Source organism: Peromyscus leucopus, chromosome 7, assembly GCF_004664715.2.
Source record: "Peromyscus leucopus breed LL Stock chromosome 7, UCI_PerLeu_2.1, whole genome shotgun sequence".
NCBI classification, from domain to species: Eukaryota; Metazoa; Chordata; class Mammalia; order Rodentia; family Cricetidae; genus Peromyscus; species Peromyscus leucopus.
Genome location: NC_051069.1, coordinates 94,117,927 through 94,136,460, shown reverse-complemented (window position 1 = coordinate 94,136,460; position 18,534 = coordinate 94,117,927). Strand labels below are relative to the sequence as shown.

The following is an 18,534-nucleotide window of genomic DNA, read 5'->3' as shown; positions in this document are numbered from 1 at the left end:
TGAGAGTCCAGTGTAATGCCAGTGATGGGGGTCCTGTGATTCTCACTTTCTGTAACGCATTGAATGACCTGAGCTTCACTTCTTACAGTGATGAATTCTAATCATGAGTCCTGCCATGCTTTAGTATCCAAATATGGCCTAAAGTAATTCACTTTGGAGCATAGAACTCTGCATTTGCTAACGTTTGGCAAGGAGAGAAGTGTTTTTAAACCCCATTCTTGAAGTTATCTAAAAATCTTGGAAGATGCAGTTATTTTAAGAATTCAACTCTGCCGGGTGGTGGTGGCCCAGGCCTTTAATCTCAGCACTTGGGAGGCAGGGGCAGGCAGATCTCTGTGGGTTCGAGGCCAGCCTAGGCTACAGAGTGAATTCCAGGAAAGGCTCCAAAGCTACACAGAGAAACCCTGTCTCAAAAAAACCAAAAAAAAAAAAAAAAAAAAAAAAAAAAGAATTCAACTTTGCCTAGATTGAGCCGAGTGAATTCAAGAATTCCTAAGTAAATTTTTGTAAATCACATCTTTAATTTCTTCACAGGATATTAATCTAAGTGTTAGGTAGGAATAGTAAATAAATTACATAATTCTTATATAACTCAGTACCTTTAATTTTTGACATGTGTTAATTTAACCTACTAAGAAAAATGAGCTGTGAAGGCTATCGAATGTCATTGTTCTAGTATCACATATGAGTAGTATTATCTTGTGTGGAGAGGGATAATATGTTTTTTTAAAGATTTATTTTTAATTATGGTTATGAGTATACATAATAGTGCAGGTATCTGTAGAGGCCAGAGGTGGCATTCCCCATCAAGCTGGAGTTAGAGATGGTTGTGAGCTACTTGACATGGGTGCTGGGGATAGAACTCAGGTCCTCCGCAGGAGCAGTGTACCCTCTCAATCACTGAGCCATCTCTCTAGCCCTAGCTCTTTTTTTTTTTTTTTTTAAAAAAAAATAAGAATTTGGGCCTGGCTATGGTGGAGCACACCTTTAATCCCAGCACTTGGGAGGCAGAGGCAGGTGGATCTCTGTGAGTTCGAGGCCAACCTGGGCTACAGAGTAAGTTCTAGGACAACCAGGGCTATACAGTGAAACTCTATTTCGAAAAGCAAACAACAACAACAACAAGAAATTTCATATTTTCTAATCTTACTTAACAATAGATTTTTTTTAAAAAGTGCTAATTGTTGTTTAGTTGGAAACTTAGTTTCAAAATGTTTCAATGTAGGCATATTTTATGTGATATTTTCTTATTTTTAAATTTCAGGTCTGCAATTGAAGAGGGTAAAGGCATTTATAATAACATTAAAAATTTTGTTAGATTTCAACTGAGCACGTAAGTTTGCAAGAACTTTTGCCCATGGGTCTCATAGAGAAATAATCGAGGAATAAAACTTAAGCAGAGTGCCTAGAAACTTCTGACCTATATTCTTGAAAATTGCTTATAAGTAGTTTTCTAAAAAGAAAAAAAAAGTTTTAATAGCTGTGAACATACTGTTTAGGTCTAGATATCATCAACCATGTAGGGATGATTTAAATTATATAATAGGAGATGTATAAATAATAGGTAGATATTTTGCCATTTTATACTCGCCATTTTGTCAAAAGATCGAGAAACATTATGATGCCATTTTCATATAAGTGACTGGGACCTTGGCATTTGAACGAGATCCTGCAACCAATTCCCATGAATACTGAAGGATGCTTGCATAAACCTTTGGGATTTATTTACTTCTGACTTCTGAAAGGGATATGTCAAATATCTGTAATGTTTCGTGGTATCTTTTTCTAAAAGTAGAATAGGTTTTCTTTAGTCAAAAAGTTGTTAAATATTTCTGAAGCTGTTTGTTTGTAGGTTTTAAAAATCTTTCCTCTAGTCTGGGCTTGGTGGCACATGTCTGTAATCCCAGCATTCTAGAAGGCTGAGGCAGGAGAATTTAAGAGGCCTGGTCTGTATTACTTAGGGAGAGCCTATGTTAGGGTTAGGAGGTCTTTCTGTTTTTGCCTAAGAAGTTTTTTAAAAAAATCTTTTGTTAAAATATTCTTAACTTGCCGGACAGATGGCTCTCACTTTTGATTCCAGTACCTGGGAGACTGAGTAGATTGTTGTTGGAGCCAGCCCAGTCTATATAGCAAGACCTGGGCTGCAGAATCAGACTCACTTTCAAAAAAACACCTCTAAGCTTCTTAACAAAATACTCATATGAATGAAGCATATGTCCATATCTGTGTGCACATGTATGTGCTTGTATGTAGAACCCAGATGTTGACATTGTATGTTTTTTTTTAGTCATCTCCTATTCCTATCTTAATTTTTGGTAACTTGTCTCCACTGAACCTGGGCTCACTGATTAGCCAGACTGGCTACCCAGCAAGCTTCTGGGACCTTGCTGTCTTTATGTCCCCAATACTGGGATTACAGGTGTGCACCACTGCCCCTGACTTTTCACTTTGGTCCTGAGGATCTAAACTAGGTGCTCATGCTTATTTATTATTATTATTAGGTGCTCAGAAAGTAATTCACCAACTGAGCTGGTTCCCCAGCCCCAGTAACATGAGGCTTAAGTACTAGTAAAATGTATAAAATTTATTGTGCTAATTTTTAAATGAATCTTTTTCAACAGGAGTATAGCAGCATTAACTTTAATCTCATTGGCTACGTTAATGAACTTTCCTAACCCTCTCAATGCAATGCAGATTTTATGGATCAATATTATTATGGATGGACCCCCAGCTCAGAGGTAAGTGTCATGAATGAACTGAAAGGAGAGGGCGAGTGTGAAGAAGACCTATCAAACCTTCCTCATGGACAACTTTTCAGCAACATGCTTCTTATGAATTGTCATGAGTGCATATCACTTATTCTCTTTATTCTCTTTGATTGTCCATTCATTCAGCATAGATCTGATTGTTTACACTGTGTGAGGTGTCAGCTTTTGGGTAAGAATAGAGCAGGGAACAATTTCAGTTCTTTCTTGTCCTTAGGACATAAGCTGTGTTCTAAGAACTGGGTATGATGGAGAAATTTCGTGCAGTCAGTTTGAACACATTAACAATAAACTCAGTCACCACGAATGCATTGAATTTGCACTAAGGAAAGGAATGAAAGTCCCTCCCTTCCCCCACTCCTCATCATTGTTAGTGTTATTTATCCAAGAGCAAGCCAATACTTAAATTCTCTGCTTCCCTTTCCCTGTGTCTTCTGTCTTATGACTGATGACTGAATCTATTAGCTCAGACTGTAAAAGTTGATTACATGGGACATCCAAGGCAAGATTGGTTTCGTTACTGTTCTCTGAAATGCAGGTTACACATGCTGAGTACATAGTAGGACATCAGTTGTTAAGTGACCTCACAGTGTGTTGTTAACTCTGCTGAGGTCCAGCAAAAGGTCCTGGCTCTTAGTCTGTAAGAGATACTTTCATAATTCTGTATCAACACCATCATCCCACATTTTAGATCTGAATTCTGTTTAAAAACCTTGCTAAAACACATGTGCAGAGATTTCAGTATCTTTTAGCTTTAGCAGTATGGCAATTGAATGACATCTGTCATGGTCATCCTAGTAAGTCCTCCTGATCAAAGACATCCTTGCATAAAGTACATTATTTCCTTGGTAGGTTATGGATGTGAAAAAACAATTTATATGTAAATGAAATTGGATGTTTCTTTTGAAAATTGCCTATCAGTTGCCTGTCATACCATGCCGTAAAGCATTAAGTGTAAGAGTTCAGAAGATGACAAAACCAGTAGTCTTCTTGTAGTCTTTCTCACTTCCCCTTTTCTTCCTCCCCTCCCTCCCTTCTTCCTGTTAGTAGTTAGTACTATAGACATATGCAGCATGTCCAGCAGTGATAGTTTTCAAGTAATCATGGCCAATGTCTTCTTTATGCTTCAACAAGATGTTTTCAAAAGAGAGCATTTAGTTTTCTAGATAATTGAAGCTAGTTAGATTGTGAAAGGAAGTGCAAACAACATTTCAAAGTACTTTCTTTGTTCTTTTTGTTTTTAAGCCTTGGAGTAGAGCCAGTGGATAAAGATGTCATTCGCAAACCTCCTCGAAACTGGAAGGACAGCATTTTGACAAAAAATTTGATACTTAAAATACTTGTTTCATCAATAATCATTGTTTGTGGGACTTTATTTGTCTTCTGGCGAGAGGTACATTCACTGGATAAACTGCTGTTACCATCCATCTGTGTAGTAGGATTCTTAGTTATTTGGTGTATTGTACAGATGGTTGGCAAGTGAAGAGCCTGCTGAGTGAAAAATAAAGGTTGAGGAAGATAATCTAAAGTTCTCAAGTGTATAGTAAAGTATCATGTGCATGGAAATATAGGAGAATCAGAAAATAAAGTCCTTGCATAGCTGTGGTAAAATAGTGCCAGTATTTTAATTCCTGGCTCATGAGATTTTTTTTTTTAACTTTAATGTAGACTATATTCATTCACTAGGTGGTTTTTAGAAAATTCAGAGAGTTTCAGTGTCATGTTTAGACTGATGCTATTTTACTTTAAAAGCATGCAGTGTTTATCCATTTTATTCAGCCACAAGGAAAAAAAAAGAGGTCATTTTGTCTTTCTTCTTGGCAGCTTCGAGACAACGTGATAACACCACGAGATACAACAATGACTTTCACTTGCTTTGTGTTTTTTGACATGTTCAATGCACTAAGTTCCAGATCTCAGGTATGCTGAAGTGGTCTTACCTAATTCACCTGTTGAGAATGTGTTCATAAGAAGTAGACAGAGATTATGACTATTTTAGCTTTGATTTTGTAGCTATAGATTACAATGCCATACATCTTTCTGTATAGATGTGCTTATGGTCAACAATAAGGATGGGATGTTTGATCTTAGAGGGGATCCCTGTCTTTCTTCAGTTATTAGCTATAGCTACAGGATAGATTTAGGCTAACGTCTATTTTAGTTGGTGTGTCTGTTGCTGCAACTAAACACCATGACCAAAAAGCAAGTTGGTTAGGAAAGGGTTTATTTGGCTTACACTTCCACATTTTTGTTCATTACTAAAGGAAGTCAGGGCAGGAACTCAAAACAGGGCAGGAACCTGGAGGCAGGAGCTGATTCAGAGGCCAGAACCTGGAGGGAAGCTGTTTATTGGTTTGCTCCCCATGACTTGCTTAGCCTGCTTTCTTATAGAACCCAGGACCACCAGCCCAGGGATGGTACCACCCACAATGGGCTTGAGCCTTCCCCCATTGTTCACTAATTGAGAAAATGCCTTACATCTAGATCTCATGGAGGCATTTCCTCAACCGAGGCTCCTTCCTCTCTGATGACTCTAGCTTGTGTCAGGTTGACACACAAAACCAGCCAGGACAACATCTGAACATAGGACAAACCTCGCGGGGCTGTAAGGATGATTTTAGTCTCATTTTAGAAAGCCTTGTTATAAGGACAGTTTGTTCCTCCTCACATCTGAAATTATGTTAAGGTTTAGGATTTTTTTTTTTTTTTTTCTTCTCATGTTGTACATTAAGCTGTGTTGCATTTTGGTAGAAAATAATGTGCTAGCACCAGAGCCTGGGGTGCTTCTGAGAGTATAGTGTCCTTGAAAACCAGTCCCCTTTGCATGGCCATTCACTGCAGTTGCAAAGCACTTCATACACTCTGCTTTCCCTTTGGCTTCTAAAAGTCTTTTACCCTTTGAAGGCCTTTACCCCTTGTGAGTCCTTAACTGTATCTGTTAGCACCTATCACACTAGAATTTTCAAAGTATAGTGACTTATCACTAATTCAGACTACTTTTTTTTTTTTTAACGAAAGTAGTACTTGTGTTTGTTATATGAAAGGTGTTTTTACTTTTTCCATACACACATAATTAGCTATATTTGTTCGGAAAGGGTTTGGGCGTGTCTGCCTTAGTGAATGGTTAGAAAAGATTTCCCAAAATATGAATAAAATTTATTAATACTTTGAGGGTACTGTCTTAGTGTTCTGTTGCTGTGAAGAGACACCATGACCAAGGGAACTCTTAGAAAATGTTTCAGTTGGGGTCCTGCTTACAGTTTCAGACTTAGTCCATTGTTAATCATGACAGAGAGCATGGTGGAAGGCAGGTGTGGTACTGGAGAAGTAGCTGAGGCTATATCCTAATCCACAAGCAGAGGTGGGGGGGTAGGGGAGAGACCATCCCCAGTGACACACTTCTCCCAACAAAGCCACACCTCCTAATCCTCCTCAAGTAGTGCCACTCAGGTGACTGAACATTCAAGTATATGGGGCCATTCTTATTTAAAGCACCACAGGTACTAACGTATTTTTCTTTTTATGGATTTATTTTTATAATTGATGCTTCTTAATAAGTGCCCTTTTTCTTTTGCTTTTTTTTGGTGAGATGATGGCCTTATATGTATCTTTTTTGACTATTTTTTGAGTCTTTTGTTGAACCTGGAGCTCAAAGATTAGTGAGATTGGCTGGCCAGTGAGCCCCTGAGATCTTCCTGTCTCCACCTGCCAGGGCTGGCTGAGGTGTAGCCAGCACTGTCACTCCTGGAGATCTAGACTCCCCAACCAGCAATTATCTTCCTTTAATTTTAATTAAAATATAATTACATCATTTCCCCCCTTTCCATGCCTCCCTCTAGACCCTCCTGTGTACCCTTCCTCCAGTCCTTCATATCCTCCCACTCTCTTTCAAATTGGTGTCTTTTTATTGGCTGTTATTGTTATGTACATATATGTAAAGATATAGATATGTAAATATAACCTGCTAAATTTAATTTTTTTATTATTTGAGAATTTAATATATTCATATAATATGTCTTGGTCAAATCTACTTCTTATTCCCTTCTTTCCAGATCCTCCCTTATTGCTTCCTCCCCGCTTCATTTTTTTTTCACATACTGAGTCTGTTTAGTGTTGCCCTTATACACATGGCTGTAGGACCGTCTTACAGTTTCTCAGGGGCCATATCTGTGAAGAGAACTTACTGTCTTCCCCCAAGCAGCTATCAAGTTGCCAGTTGCTTTATAGCTAGGGTTGGGACTTGATGAACCTTCTGTTCATGCTGGGGTTTAGCTGTCTGGCTCTTGCACATGCAGTCAGATCTGCTTATGAATGCATGCGTGCAGTAACCGTGATATGTGTGCAGCGGTCCTCTCATTATCCAGCAAATGCTGTTTTCCTACAGATATCCACTACTATTGGTTCTTAAAATCTTTTACCCTCCCCCATAAACTGTTTCTTGATAAATAAAAGTTGGATTAGAATTTATCCTTAGTCTATATGGATTTTACAAAATAATAAAGTTAGGACATTTTGGGATGTTGACATAATAGAATTCAGTGATACTGATTATTCAAAATTGGGCCAAGTATAATCATGGTGTCATTTCTGTGACCACGATGGAATAATTAGAACTCTCTGTTTTGCCAACAGACCAAGTCTGTGTTTGAGATTGGACTCTGCAGCAATAAGATGTTTTGCTATGCAGTTCTTGGATCCATCATGGGACAGTTACTTGTTATTTACTTCCCTCCACTTCAGAAGGTTTTTCAGACCGAGAGCCTAAGTATACTGGGTAAAGAAATGTTATCCATGTACAGTAGATAATTGTTGTATTTTCTAATGTGTGTATCATAATAAAAAGCTTTTTTAACATAGGAAATAGAAAAATAACTGACTTGACTTGTAACAAAAGGTCTTTTATGTTTTTGTTTCAGGACATTCAGAGGAAAACTTATTTTCATTTATTTGACTCACCCCACTCTTTACATGTTATTGGTTGTTAAAAATCATGTTTGGGTTGGGGATTTAGCTCAGTGGTAGAGTGCTTGCCTAGCAAGCACAAGGCCCTGGGTTCGGTCCTCAGCTCCGGAAAAAAAAAAAAAAAAAAAAAAAAGACGAAAAAAATAAATTAAAAAAAAAAAATCATGTTTGGAGATTTGGAAATACAGCCATTCATAAAACCTGTTGTAGATTAGTTGTAGTTTATAATATTTTAAACAATTATGGACATTTCTTTAGTGAAACGAGATAACTATATTTAAGCTCATATAAAATCAAATTGTTCTTAACACAATCATTTTTAAATAAACTTAGTATTTCACCATTCTTATTAACACAGTTTTATTTCACGAAATCTCCATCTGATCCAGGAGACGTTAACTTTTATAATGTTCCTGTGGAAGTATTATTCTTTGATATGCACTGAGTATATGGTACAGTGCTAGGCATGGAGCTCACCGGTGATAGGTGTTGGCTGGGAAGCCAAGGCCCTTGGTTTTATCTCCAGCACACAACCAACCACCGCCGTCAAAATACATCCAAAATTGATGTTCTTAAGTATGTAGAGAATATATTTGAAAATGTGTCCTTAATTCCTAGATTTTTTTAAGTTAATTTGTATATTTATGAAGTGAGTTTTATGGTCTCCTATTTTTTGATATAATTTTAGTGTTTTTGGTATAAGTTGAAGTTTACCTTAAAATTTGAGCTAGTTTAATTTTAATATTTCAATTCTATATTCACATTGCTTCCACTTTTTAAGAAGCAGAATTTTAAAAGACAGCTCTTGTTTTAAGCAATAATTAAGAGCAGAGATTGTGTGAATACTATTAAAAGACAGTTTTCTAGGCTCAGAGATGTAACATCTAAAACTTTCAGTCACTAGAAAGGCACTTTTAGTCAGATATCTTGTTACCATTTCTTGAAAAATGCTTTGCAAAAGCCTTGGTCTATCCAATAGGAAACCTTAATGTTATCATTAAAAGTTAGTCACGGGAGCTTAGGATTCAGGATAGGTGGTCAGAGAATTTGGATTCTAGTTCTGACTGCTTTCTCTTAGCTGGGTGACTTTGGGTAAGTTATTTGAGCTTTCCCTTTCAGATACATTTTAAGAGTTCTATTATTGGTGTGTCTTTGTATTGTGTACAGACACTTGTGCTCTGTACACATGCAGAGGTCTAGACAACTTTCAAAGTTGCTTTTAACCTTCCATCCTGGGTTCTGGATTGAATTTGGGAGGTCTAGCTTGCACAGCAAGGCTTTTACTTAGGAGCCACCTTGCTTACCCTCTATTTCACCACTTTAACTTATGCTACTGATCTCTTCCTCATGAAATGCTTGTGTATTCTAGTACGTAAGCTGCTGCTATGCCTTTCAAAGAATTGTAAAACTCAGTTTCTTTTCTCTTGTAGATCTGTTGTTTCTTTTGGGTCTGACCTCGTCAGTGTGCATTGTGTCTGAAATTATAAAGAAGGTTGAAAGAAGCAGGGAAAAGATCCAGAAGAATGCTAGTTCAACATCATCATCTTTTCTTGAAGTATGATGCATATTGCATTTTTTTTTTTAATTTGCAAACTAGGAATTGCAGTCTGAGAATCATTTAGAAGGGCAAGTTCAAGAGGATAATGAAGATTTACGGACTTTTTAACTTTCCATTGACTAAAAATGAACATTAATGTTAAAGACTTGATTTGAACCTTTAACCTGTTCGTAGTCCCAAATGAAATTATGCAGCTTTGATAACATATTCCTTGATTTCAATTGGCTTTTGCAATTGAGTGGAACTTTATACACATATGGGCAAGTACTGAATTAAAAAAATACAAAAGGCAAAACCTGAACCACCTTCTGCACTTAAAGAGTTCTAATGTACAAATACACTGTCTGTCTTAGATGGATATAAATATTTTTTTTATTTTTAAATATTGTACTATTTATGGTGGTGGGGCTTTCTTACTAATACACAAATAAATTTAATCATTTCAAAGGCATTCTATTTGGTTTAGAAATTGCCAGGAGTGCCGTATTTCAGCTCCCGTGTTTCCTTTTTCCTGCAATGTAAGCAGACTGATACCTTGTGCTACCATTTTTGTATTTCAAGTTGTTTTTGCACAGGATGCGACCACTGTCTGATCACTTTCTTTTCTTTCTTTTTGTGACTGAGAAGCATATACTGCAATCGAAGAAAATGTTCTTTGTAAGTGTAAATGGTTGTTTTTTGTAGTTGTTTTGTTTTTCATAGAGGTGTGAGTCTTTGATCTAGCATTATTAGTTCAGGGCTGTCACTGGTATTACAGTTAGTGTAATTGTAGTTAACGCACAGTGATAGAGTGAAAAACAAAGCTGGGTTGGAATTTATAACAGATTATATTAACATGTCTTTGTCTCCTTTTTGATTTAATACAAATATACTTTGTCAATATCATTTTGTCATTCCTTGCTTATAAATCATACACTTCAGCTGAATAATTGACCTTTATTACTGTTTCATATGTATATTTTTAAGCCTATTTCTTAGAGAGTATAGACTATTATACTTACAGAATAAAAAGTCCCAAATTCAGATAGCATATGAACCAGGGTGGACTTGGGAGATCCTGTGCTGGCCTTGCTCCTCTGAATCTTGTAGGCAGCTGCTTTGGCCTAGATTACAGCACAACCCTGAGTCTATTCCTTCTCCATTTGTTTGTGCTCTGTCTTCTATTTCATTGGGCATGCTTGGAAATTGATGGATTTGCTTTGTGTGATACCATCAGTTTTTATAAAAGCTTGACAAAATAAAGGTAAGTGTTAAGTTTTGTATTTCATAAACTGTCAGAATAAACTGTTCCTAAGCTTGTTAATTTTAATATTAATGGTGAATGTTAACACTGATGTGCTGTCATTGATAGGAGAATTCTGTTGTTTGAGTCTTTACTACTGAGCATGAGCATAAGGAGCCAGAATGTCTGCACTTTGTTCTTATTCTTTCGGGCTGAACTATCAAGTGTACATTGTTCTGTCTGATTAGATGGAACGTGAAATCATTGTCTCATCAACTCTTAGAGGTTTGTTGTCTCATAGCTAAATTTTATAATGGTTTTTACATTCTGTTACAGACTTGAAAAATACGTATTAAGTGCATATTCAGTCTTCTTTGTTCTACATTATAGGTTGAGAGTATAACTCATGAAATGAATGTGCCTATCTTCTCACTTGGTTTTTGAACTATAAAAATAAAATGATTTTTTTCATAAGTTCATTAATGACTTCCCAGTTAGTATTGTTAATACTAAATTTATATCTGTGTATGCTGAAAGATACATTTTTATAGTTTTGAAAAAAAAATTAAATGTGTAATACAGATCCAGATTTCAGTTTTCCAGATTCTGTTAGTCCAGATTAGCATAGATCATTTAACTGTGTTAGCATCTCACTTTTAATTTTCTCCCCTTCTTGTCCTAGGACTTGTCCCTGGCTGCATCCTCTCTCCCCCCACCCCCATCAAGACTACTTCTTTAAGTTATTTGCTCCCTTAGTAGCTAAACTTCAAAGAAGAAAAGAAATGACGTTAAAATAATGTTCCAGTTAGGTAGACAACTTTTAAGTGCTAAAAGCTGAGTATACCTGTGCAAGACACTGGGAGATCCGGAGGCAAAGTGACAGTGAAGTTACATAAGCTAAGGAACCCCTCAGGGTGTGGGAGTTTTCCAACAGCATTAACTACCTTCATGAGGACAAGACATGTTGTTTTTCACATTTTACACTCATTCACTGTACCTCTGATACCATGGTGATCTCTCTGATGTTGTACATAAGTAACTTGAGTTTTGTCCACATTTAAAGTAGTTTTTCTTTAAATGAATTGGTAGCAACAGTAACTATCCATTCATGAATTGATTGACATTCCACTGCTTTCTGCTTGTTGCCTGACAATGTATGTGCAGTTTGTTTGGCTGGAATAACTCATCCAAGAAGTGAGATGAATTGATTACTTTGTCATTCAGCTTTTACTTAGTAACTGAGTATACTAGGAATACAATGGCATTCTTGCCCTTCAGTACTTCTTGGACAGGAAAAGCAGATTAAAAACTGTTAAAAAGCTATTTTATCAATGTTAATAGTGATCTTTGTACATTTATTTAAAAAGTATACATTAAAATAAATACAGCACACATTTCACCTTAGCATTTGAAAGTCTTTGAAGTGGCTTTTCAGACTGAGGTCTGCGATCTAAATAGCAAGTGGTGTGTACACTAACATATGAAGATATAAAATATTAATCCCACTTGTCTGTGGCTGAATAAACAGGTTATCCCGATGAGCTTAGTTGGCATTTGATGTGACTGTTGAGTTCTGTTAGACTCTGGTTTGGTAGTTTTACTTTGGCTTGGAGTTGTCAGAGTTGGTTTTTGCTGATAATGGGTAATGTATTGATTAACAGACGTAATTTCCTGTAAACATGGTTGTTGTGTTAGATTTATAAGTAAGTATCTAGGCTGGGAAGCTTTTAGTTCTCACACTGGAGGCCAGTGTGAAATCCACCATCTAAAATATTAGTGAGTGAAGGAGAGATGACTTGGTGGGAGGATGGTGTCAAAGAAGTCTCCTAGGACCAGTGGCATATCACTAGATCTTTCGACGGGGAGGTGCCAGTCAAGAGGTAGTGGGCCTCTGCAGCTGGACAGTGGAGTGTCCAGAGAGGGGTTGATAGGGAGTAGAAGGAACATTGAAACACACAGAATTTCTGTTGTTAAGGCTGCAGGTGTGGTGTGAAGTGCTGGAGATGGTGATGGGCAGAACTTTTTCACTGTGGCATGCTGGAAGATACACTTTTGAGCTATTGAGACAGTAAACTAAGCTGAGCAGGCTTTAGTGGGACACAGGCCTGAGAAGCTCATAGTATCTTGGAAGTAATAAAATGAGTGGGCTGGCAAGAAGGCTCAGTGGGTCAAAGAACTTGCCACTAATCCTGAAGCGTCTGAGTTCAATCCCCAGAGCCCACATGGGAGGAGGAGAGGGCTGGTTTCCACGGGATGTTTTCTGACCCCCTTGCCACACAGCACCTGTGCTCACACACACCCATATGCAAATAAAAAAAGAAATGCAACAAAGCTCAGCTTAACAGAACATGATCCTTGAAAAAGTTGGACATCGCTAACACATTAAAAAGGCAGCAAGCACTAAGGACCGCGAAGTCTCCTTTGCTGCAGAGCTTTTCCCACTGAATCTTAGTAAGGCCAGCAAGCTGGGCGTGCTGGTCCGAACCATTGGTAGTTCCTCTTTTGAGTATTGGTAGTTAGATTCTCTCAGGAGGTGAGGCAGGGAAAATAAATGAGTGTGTGTCTGAATCAGAGAGTCCTGTAGTTGAGTTTGCTGTGTGGTAGACAAATGGGATTAACACTAGAAAACAGTGATGTGCTCTGACAAGTTGTGGCAGGAGAGCAGAGAGCTTTGTTTCCCTGGTTAGCCAAGGCCCTTTCTAGCCTCCTCTCTTACAGTCCTCCAGCACTACATCCAGTTTTTGGGATAATACTCATTAATCTTAGTTTTGAGAATTATAAATTTTACCTGTATTTAAAGCCCAGCAGAAACATCCGCTTAAAATGGTTCCAGATTGCTTGAAAGCGAAAGAGATATGTGTGTGATGGTTCTGTTACTACATCGTATAGATTGCCAAGGGGAAAAATACAGCTATGAATTTGAAGGGGAAATATGTAGTCTCATCTTTTAGAAAATGTTAGAAATGCAAGTCCAAGTCACTTGGTTAAATCTAGGCAGAAGTTGGCAAAAGAACTTTTATTCAAGATCGAGTCATGTGATGAAATTTGAGGGGAAAATTGAAAACAAACTGAGTCATAGCTTTTGTTCTTAGTGGTTTCATTTGAGCCGGTCCGAGTTCCTGTTTACAGTACACGAGTGTATACAGGGTAGAGTAAAGGTCTGGTCCAGGTCATTGTTTTTTTGGTGTTACCCTCTTCTGCTTAATTCTAGCCAAACTGACAAATACTCTCCGTAGCTCACATTTCTGTAATGGCTCCATAACTGTTAGGCCCATCAAAATTAAAACTTTTCTTTCTTTCTTTTTTTTTTGGGTGGGTGGGTGGGGGGTGGGGTGGGGAGTGGCATTGAGACAGGGTTTCTCTGTGTAGTTCTGACTGTCCTGACACTTGTTATGTAGACCAGGCTGGCCTCATGCCTCTGCCTCCTGAGTGATGGGATTAAAGGTATGCACCACCATGCCCAGATTATTTTAAACATATTAGGTGCATTTCTTCCTCATGGTAATGCTTCCTGTAGAAACCACATCTCCCAGGATCACTGAGCAGAAATTGGCCAAATAGAGTTGTTTCAGAGGTTTATTTTGTGGTGCTGTATTTCTAGCATTAGAACTCTGACAAAATGTGATTTTAAATAGTTTAAAAATACTTTAAAATACTTATACCACATTGTAGGTAGATGATTGGCTACTGAAGTTTTCCTGTTGGAAGCATACTGAAGTGTGTATTAGTTGAGAAGTGGCATTTTGGTGCCATCTTATGGTCATAAAGAAAATACTATGCCCTGAGTAGTCAGCTCCTGTTTGTCAAGTCTGCATCTTATAGCAGAATATGAATGAGGCTGATGTAGAAGGCTTATAAAACATTATCCATGAAGCAATACAGAAAAAGTTACTATTACATAACTGATTGTGTAGAGAAGAATGTTTGCCTGATAGATGTGAGGAGCTGCATCTCACATATGTAAACCTTAGGAAGTTATATATTAGTGTGTGCATCTCACACACATAAACCTTAGGAAGTTATATATTAGTGTGTGCATCTCACATGCGTAAACCTTAGGAAGCTGTATATTAGTGTGTGCATCTCACACACATAAACCTTAGGAAGTTGTATATTAGTGTGTGCATCTCACACACATAAACCTTAGGAAGCTGTATATTAGTGTGTGCATCTCACATGCGTAAACCTTAGGAAGTTGTATATTAGTGTGTGCATCTCACATGCATCAACCTTAGGAAGTTGCATATTAGTGTGTGCATCTCACATGCATAAACCTCAGGAAGTTGTATATTAGTGTTTTGTTGCCTCTTTCTTCATAGCCATCGGTATAGTCATGTAGTAGGATCGCATTAGATTTCACAAGTATCTTTCCATGTGGCACTGGTCTGGAAAGCCCATAAATTAGCTTGAGTGTAAACATTAAGTGGTTTCTTTTCATCCTCTTGTATGGCTTAGTGGTTAAGAATACTTATTGCTCTTCCAGAGGACTCAGGTTCAATTCTGAGCACTCACAGGGCAGCTTACAACCATCTCTAACTCCACTTCTAGGGGATCTGATGCCCTCTTTTGACCACTGAAGACACCAGTCATGGACATACATACATGCATGCAAAACACCACACCCATCCACATAAAAATAATATTAATTAATTAAAAATAATAAAATATTAAAATGCCATTTGGTCCCTTATTTAAAATCTTTGCCTACCAATTTAAGTATCAAGAAGAAAATAGGTTATGCATATTTCCCTCATTGGCAAGGCAGTGCACTAGTTTATTATGCACCTGCCTATCTCTAAGATGCCATTCTATGGCAGGTTTGATGTTAGTTTGCGTGCCAGACTTTCGTGTGGAAAAAGTGTGTCTCAGCCTGTCGTCAGCTCAGCAGCAGGGTCTGCCGGCCGTTACCATGCTTCTTCTTACAGTGGGTTGGGTGTTTTGAATGCTGCACCATTGCACGTGGGGCCAGTCTCCCTCCGGGTGTTTCCTCCTCCTCCTCCCCGCCTTCCCTTCATCCAAGCTTTTATCCACTGATCTGTCTTCTCCTGTCTGATCATCTGCTCTCTCCTACCCACTTCAGTGCATAAGAGAAAGGGTGACTCTCCAGAGACTCCAGTTTACTTTGAGGAAGCTAAAATTTATTATTTTGCTTAGAAAAAACAAACTTCAATAGTAGAAATTAAACTAGCCTGACAGCCCAGTCCTAGGAAAAAAGCACACTTACCTCGTTTTCATAGACCATTCTACCCCAAAATGTGTTCATACCGCTTTTATCATTTCTAAAGTAAAACTGTTACACTTTTCAGTGAATTATTACCATTCTTTTCTCCCCATTACTTGTTTACAAAATTATAATTATTTAATTATAATTAATTAATTATAGTAGAGCAAGTTTGTTTTCTCTCTCTCTGGTGTGTGTGTGTGCGCACACGTGTGTGCATGCAGACAGGTCATCCTCAGGTATCATTCCTCACATGCTATTTGACAGAGTTCACTGACTTGGAGCTCACCAAGTAGGCTAGACTGGCTAGTGAACCCAGGGGTCTGTCTATCTGCATATACCCATGCCTGGAATTACACTACCACACCTGGCATTGTATATGTGCATGTACTTTAAATGTGTGTGTGGATATTACTGCCCATTTTTCTATGTGAGGCCAGAGGTTGGCACTAGGTGTCTTCCTCTGTCATGCTCCACCTTATTTTTTAGACAGGTTCTTGACTGAGCCTAGAGTTCACTGGCTAGTCAGCAAGTCCCCCAGGATCCACTTGTCTTCACTCTTTCAGTTCAGGGTTATGTAGTGGGTAGCCATTCCAACTTGGTTCTGGAAGTTCCAAACCCCATTGAGACTCTGGCAACTGTCACGCTACGAGGCGGGGGGGGGGGCGGGGACCGAGAGCTGGATGGGCAGCGCTCGCTCTGGCACTCTCTTGCAGGCGCTGACAGTGCAGATTGACTGTGTAGAGCTCGGAGAACAGTTGGACTGCATTACACCTTCCCAGACCCTGCGACCTACCATTACTTAATTTGTGAGTTTCGCATTAAATAAATATCCTTTTAACTACGTGGAGTGGCCCAAATAATTTCTCCAATAGGGTTACAACTGCATGCAGCCACATCCAGCTTTTAATGGGTTCCGGAGATCCAAACTTAGGTCTTCATGCATGTGTACCAAGTGATTTTCCCACTGAGCCATCTCCCCAGCCTGGATTTGTCCATTGAAAACTTCTATGAGTCTGGGTGCTAAAAGGCCTACCGGAGTTTGTCGTTAGAAACTTGGGTTTGGGGATGTTCCCATTTGTAGATTTCAGCTCCTCCCTCACAATGTCTACCTTTTTGAGGCCAGGCAAGAGGGATTACAAGCATGCTGGCTTTTTGTTGTTGTTGTTGTTTTTAAACAAAACAAAACAAAACAAAACATGGGGTCTGGAAATTGACTAGATCATTCTGCTTGCAACTAGGCTGTCTCCTCAACCTTGTGCCCACATTTTTCCAAAGCATATTCATCTGCTAACATGTACATTAATCCAAATTACTTATCTTTCATCATTTTATTTATTTTTATTTATTTGTTTGTTTGTTTTGGTTTTTGAGACAAGGTTTCTCTGTGTAGCTTTGGAGCCTGTCCTGGAACTCTCTGTAGCCCAGGCTGGCTTTGAACTCACAGAGATCCTCCTGCCTCTGCCTCCCAAGTGCTGGGATTAAAGGTGTGTGCTACCACTGCCTGGTTTGTAAGATACACATTTTTACAACCACCAAGCAGGAGATGTTCTGTCTGCTATTTTTCATCCTAATTCGTTGATTTATAAAATGCTGGCTTGGGGTTAGAGTTCACCTCAGTAGTAGAATGCTTGCATAGCATGTGCAGCGCCTTGGCTGCATCTCCAGCACAGCAAAACTCAAAACCAAACTAAAGGTGTTTGAGCCCTTGTCAAAACCTAGCATGTGGAAGACCTGGAGTTCAGTGTTGATCTGAGATTTTCATTTCTGCTCAGATGAAGCAGCTCAGAATACTGTTTATGTTTGTGGGCTGTTGCAACCTCTGCTGTAAGACTTGGAGTGTACCTATGCATTTATCAATCATATGTAGTCTAATTTACTGCATTTCTAACCTGTTTTTTTATGACCTGGAGTTTTCAAACTTAAATTTAAAAAAAGTCCTTTTTTTTTTTTCTTTTCTGAGACAGGGTTTCTCTGTGTAGCTTTGGTGCCTGTCCTGGATCTCACTCTGTAGACCAGGCTGGCCTCGAACTCAGAGATCTACCTGCCTTTGCCTCTCAAGTGTTGGGACTAAAGGTGTGTGCCACTGAAGCTTGGGCAAAAAAACCTTTTTAATGAAATTATTACTACCAGATTTTGTGGTAAATTACTATGTAAGATTTTTATTCTTAAGAAAATAGTTGGCTAAGCTACTGCAACTTAAAGGCTATAAAGTACTAAATGTTTGCTGAAAAGGACCACGAGGAGTGAAAACATGCTTAAGAAATTGTGGGGCGTTTACCCACCAACCCCACAGCTCCCCAGAGTTTTCTTGAGTGCGAGCAGCAGGAAATATTAGATAGAAGGATTTATAGCGGAGAATCTTGCGGAGATGAACAGATAGAAAATAAAGGACAGCCTCGAGAGGGCCTGGAACCTATTCCAATGGGCCCTGTCTCTGCCCCAGGGTTTTTATAGAGATGCCAAGGGGTGGAGCAAAAGACCTCCTCCCCCAGCACAGGCAAGTGCAGACCATCTCAGACACCTGCACTCAGGCCTGTGGTCCTAATCATCCTCTATGCTGACCAGCTGGGTAAAGCCACGAGGAACCCAAGAACGGGCTCCCACAAGAAATACAGATGTTTCTGGTCCAGCAAGATGGCTCAGGAGGTAAAGCACTTGCTTTTAAGGCTGACAACCTGCTTGATCCCTGGAGCACACATGGTAGAAGAGAACTAACTCTCAAGAGTCGTTCTCTGATTTCCATACAATACCATGGCTCTCGCGTCCCCAACACACATAAAGTGAATAAGTGATGATAGAGACA

General features: G+C 38.7%; 1 protein-coding gene across 2 annotated transcripts in view; it reads left to right on the top strand.

Annotated features, from left to right (window-relative positions):
• Atp2c1 (ATPase secretory pathway Ca2+ transporting 1) overlaps positions 1–10,986 on the top strand; it is a 92,638-nt gene extending 81,652 nt beyond the window's left edge. For both annotated transcript variants that reach the window (XM_037207890.1, XM_028869885.1), the window contains 6 exons: positions 1,265–1,333; positions 2,622–2,738; positions 4,011–4,158; positions 4,590–4,685; positions 7,398–7,539; positions 9,158–10,986. In XM_037207890.1, coding sequence (XP_037063785.1) covers positions 1,265–1,333; positions 2,622–2,738; positions 4,011–4,158; positions 4,590–4,685; positions 7,398–7,539; positions 9,158–9,288 — 703 coding nt within the window. In that variant the 3' untranslated portion in view covers positions 9,289–10,986. The remainder of the gene's footprint in view (positions 1–1,264; positions 1,334–2,621; positions 2,739–4,010; positions 4,159–4,589; positions 4,686–7,397; positions 7,540–9,157) is intronic.
• Positions 10,987–18,534: the final 7,548 nt, after the last annotated feature.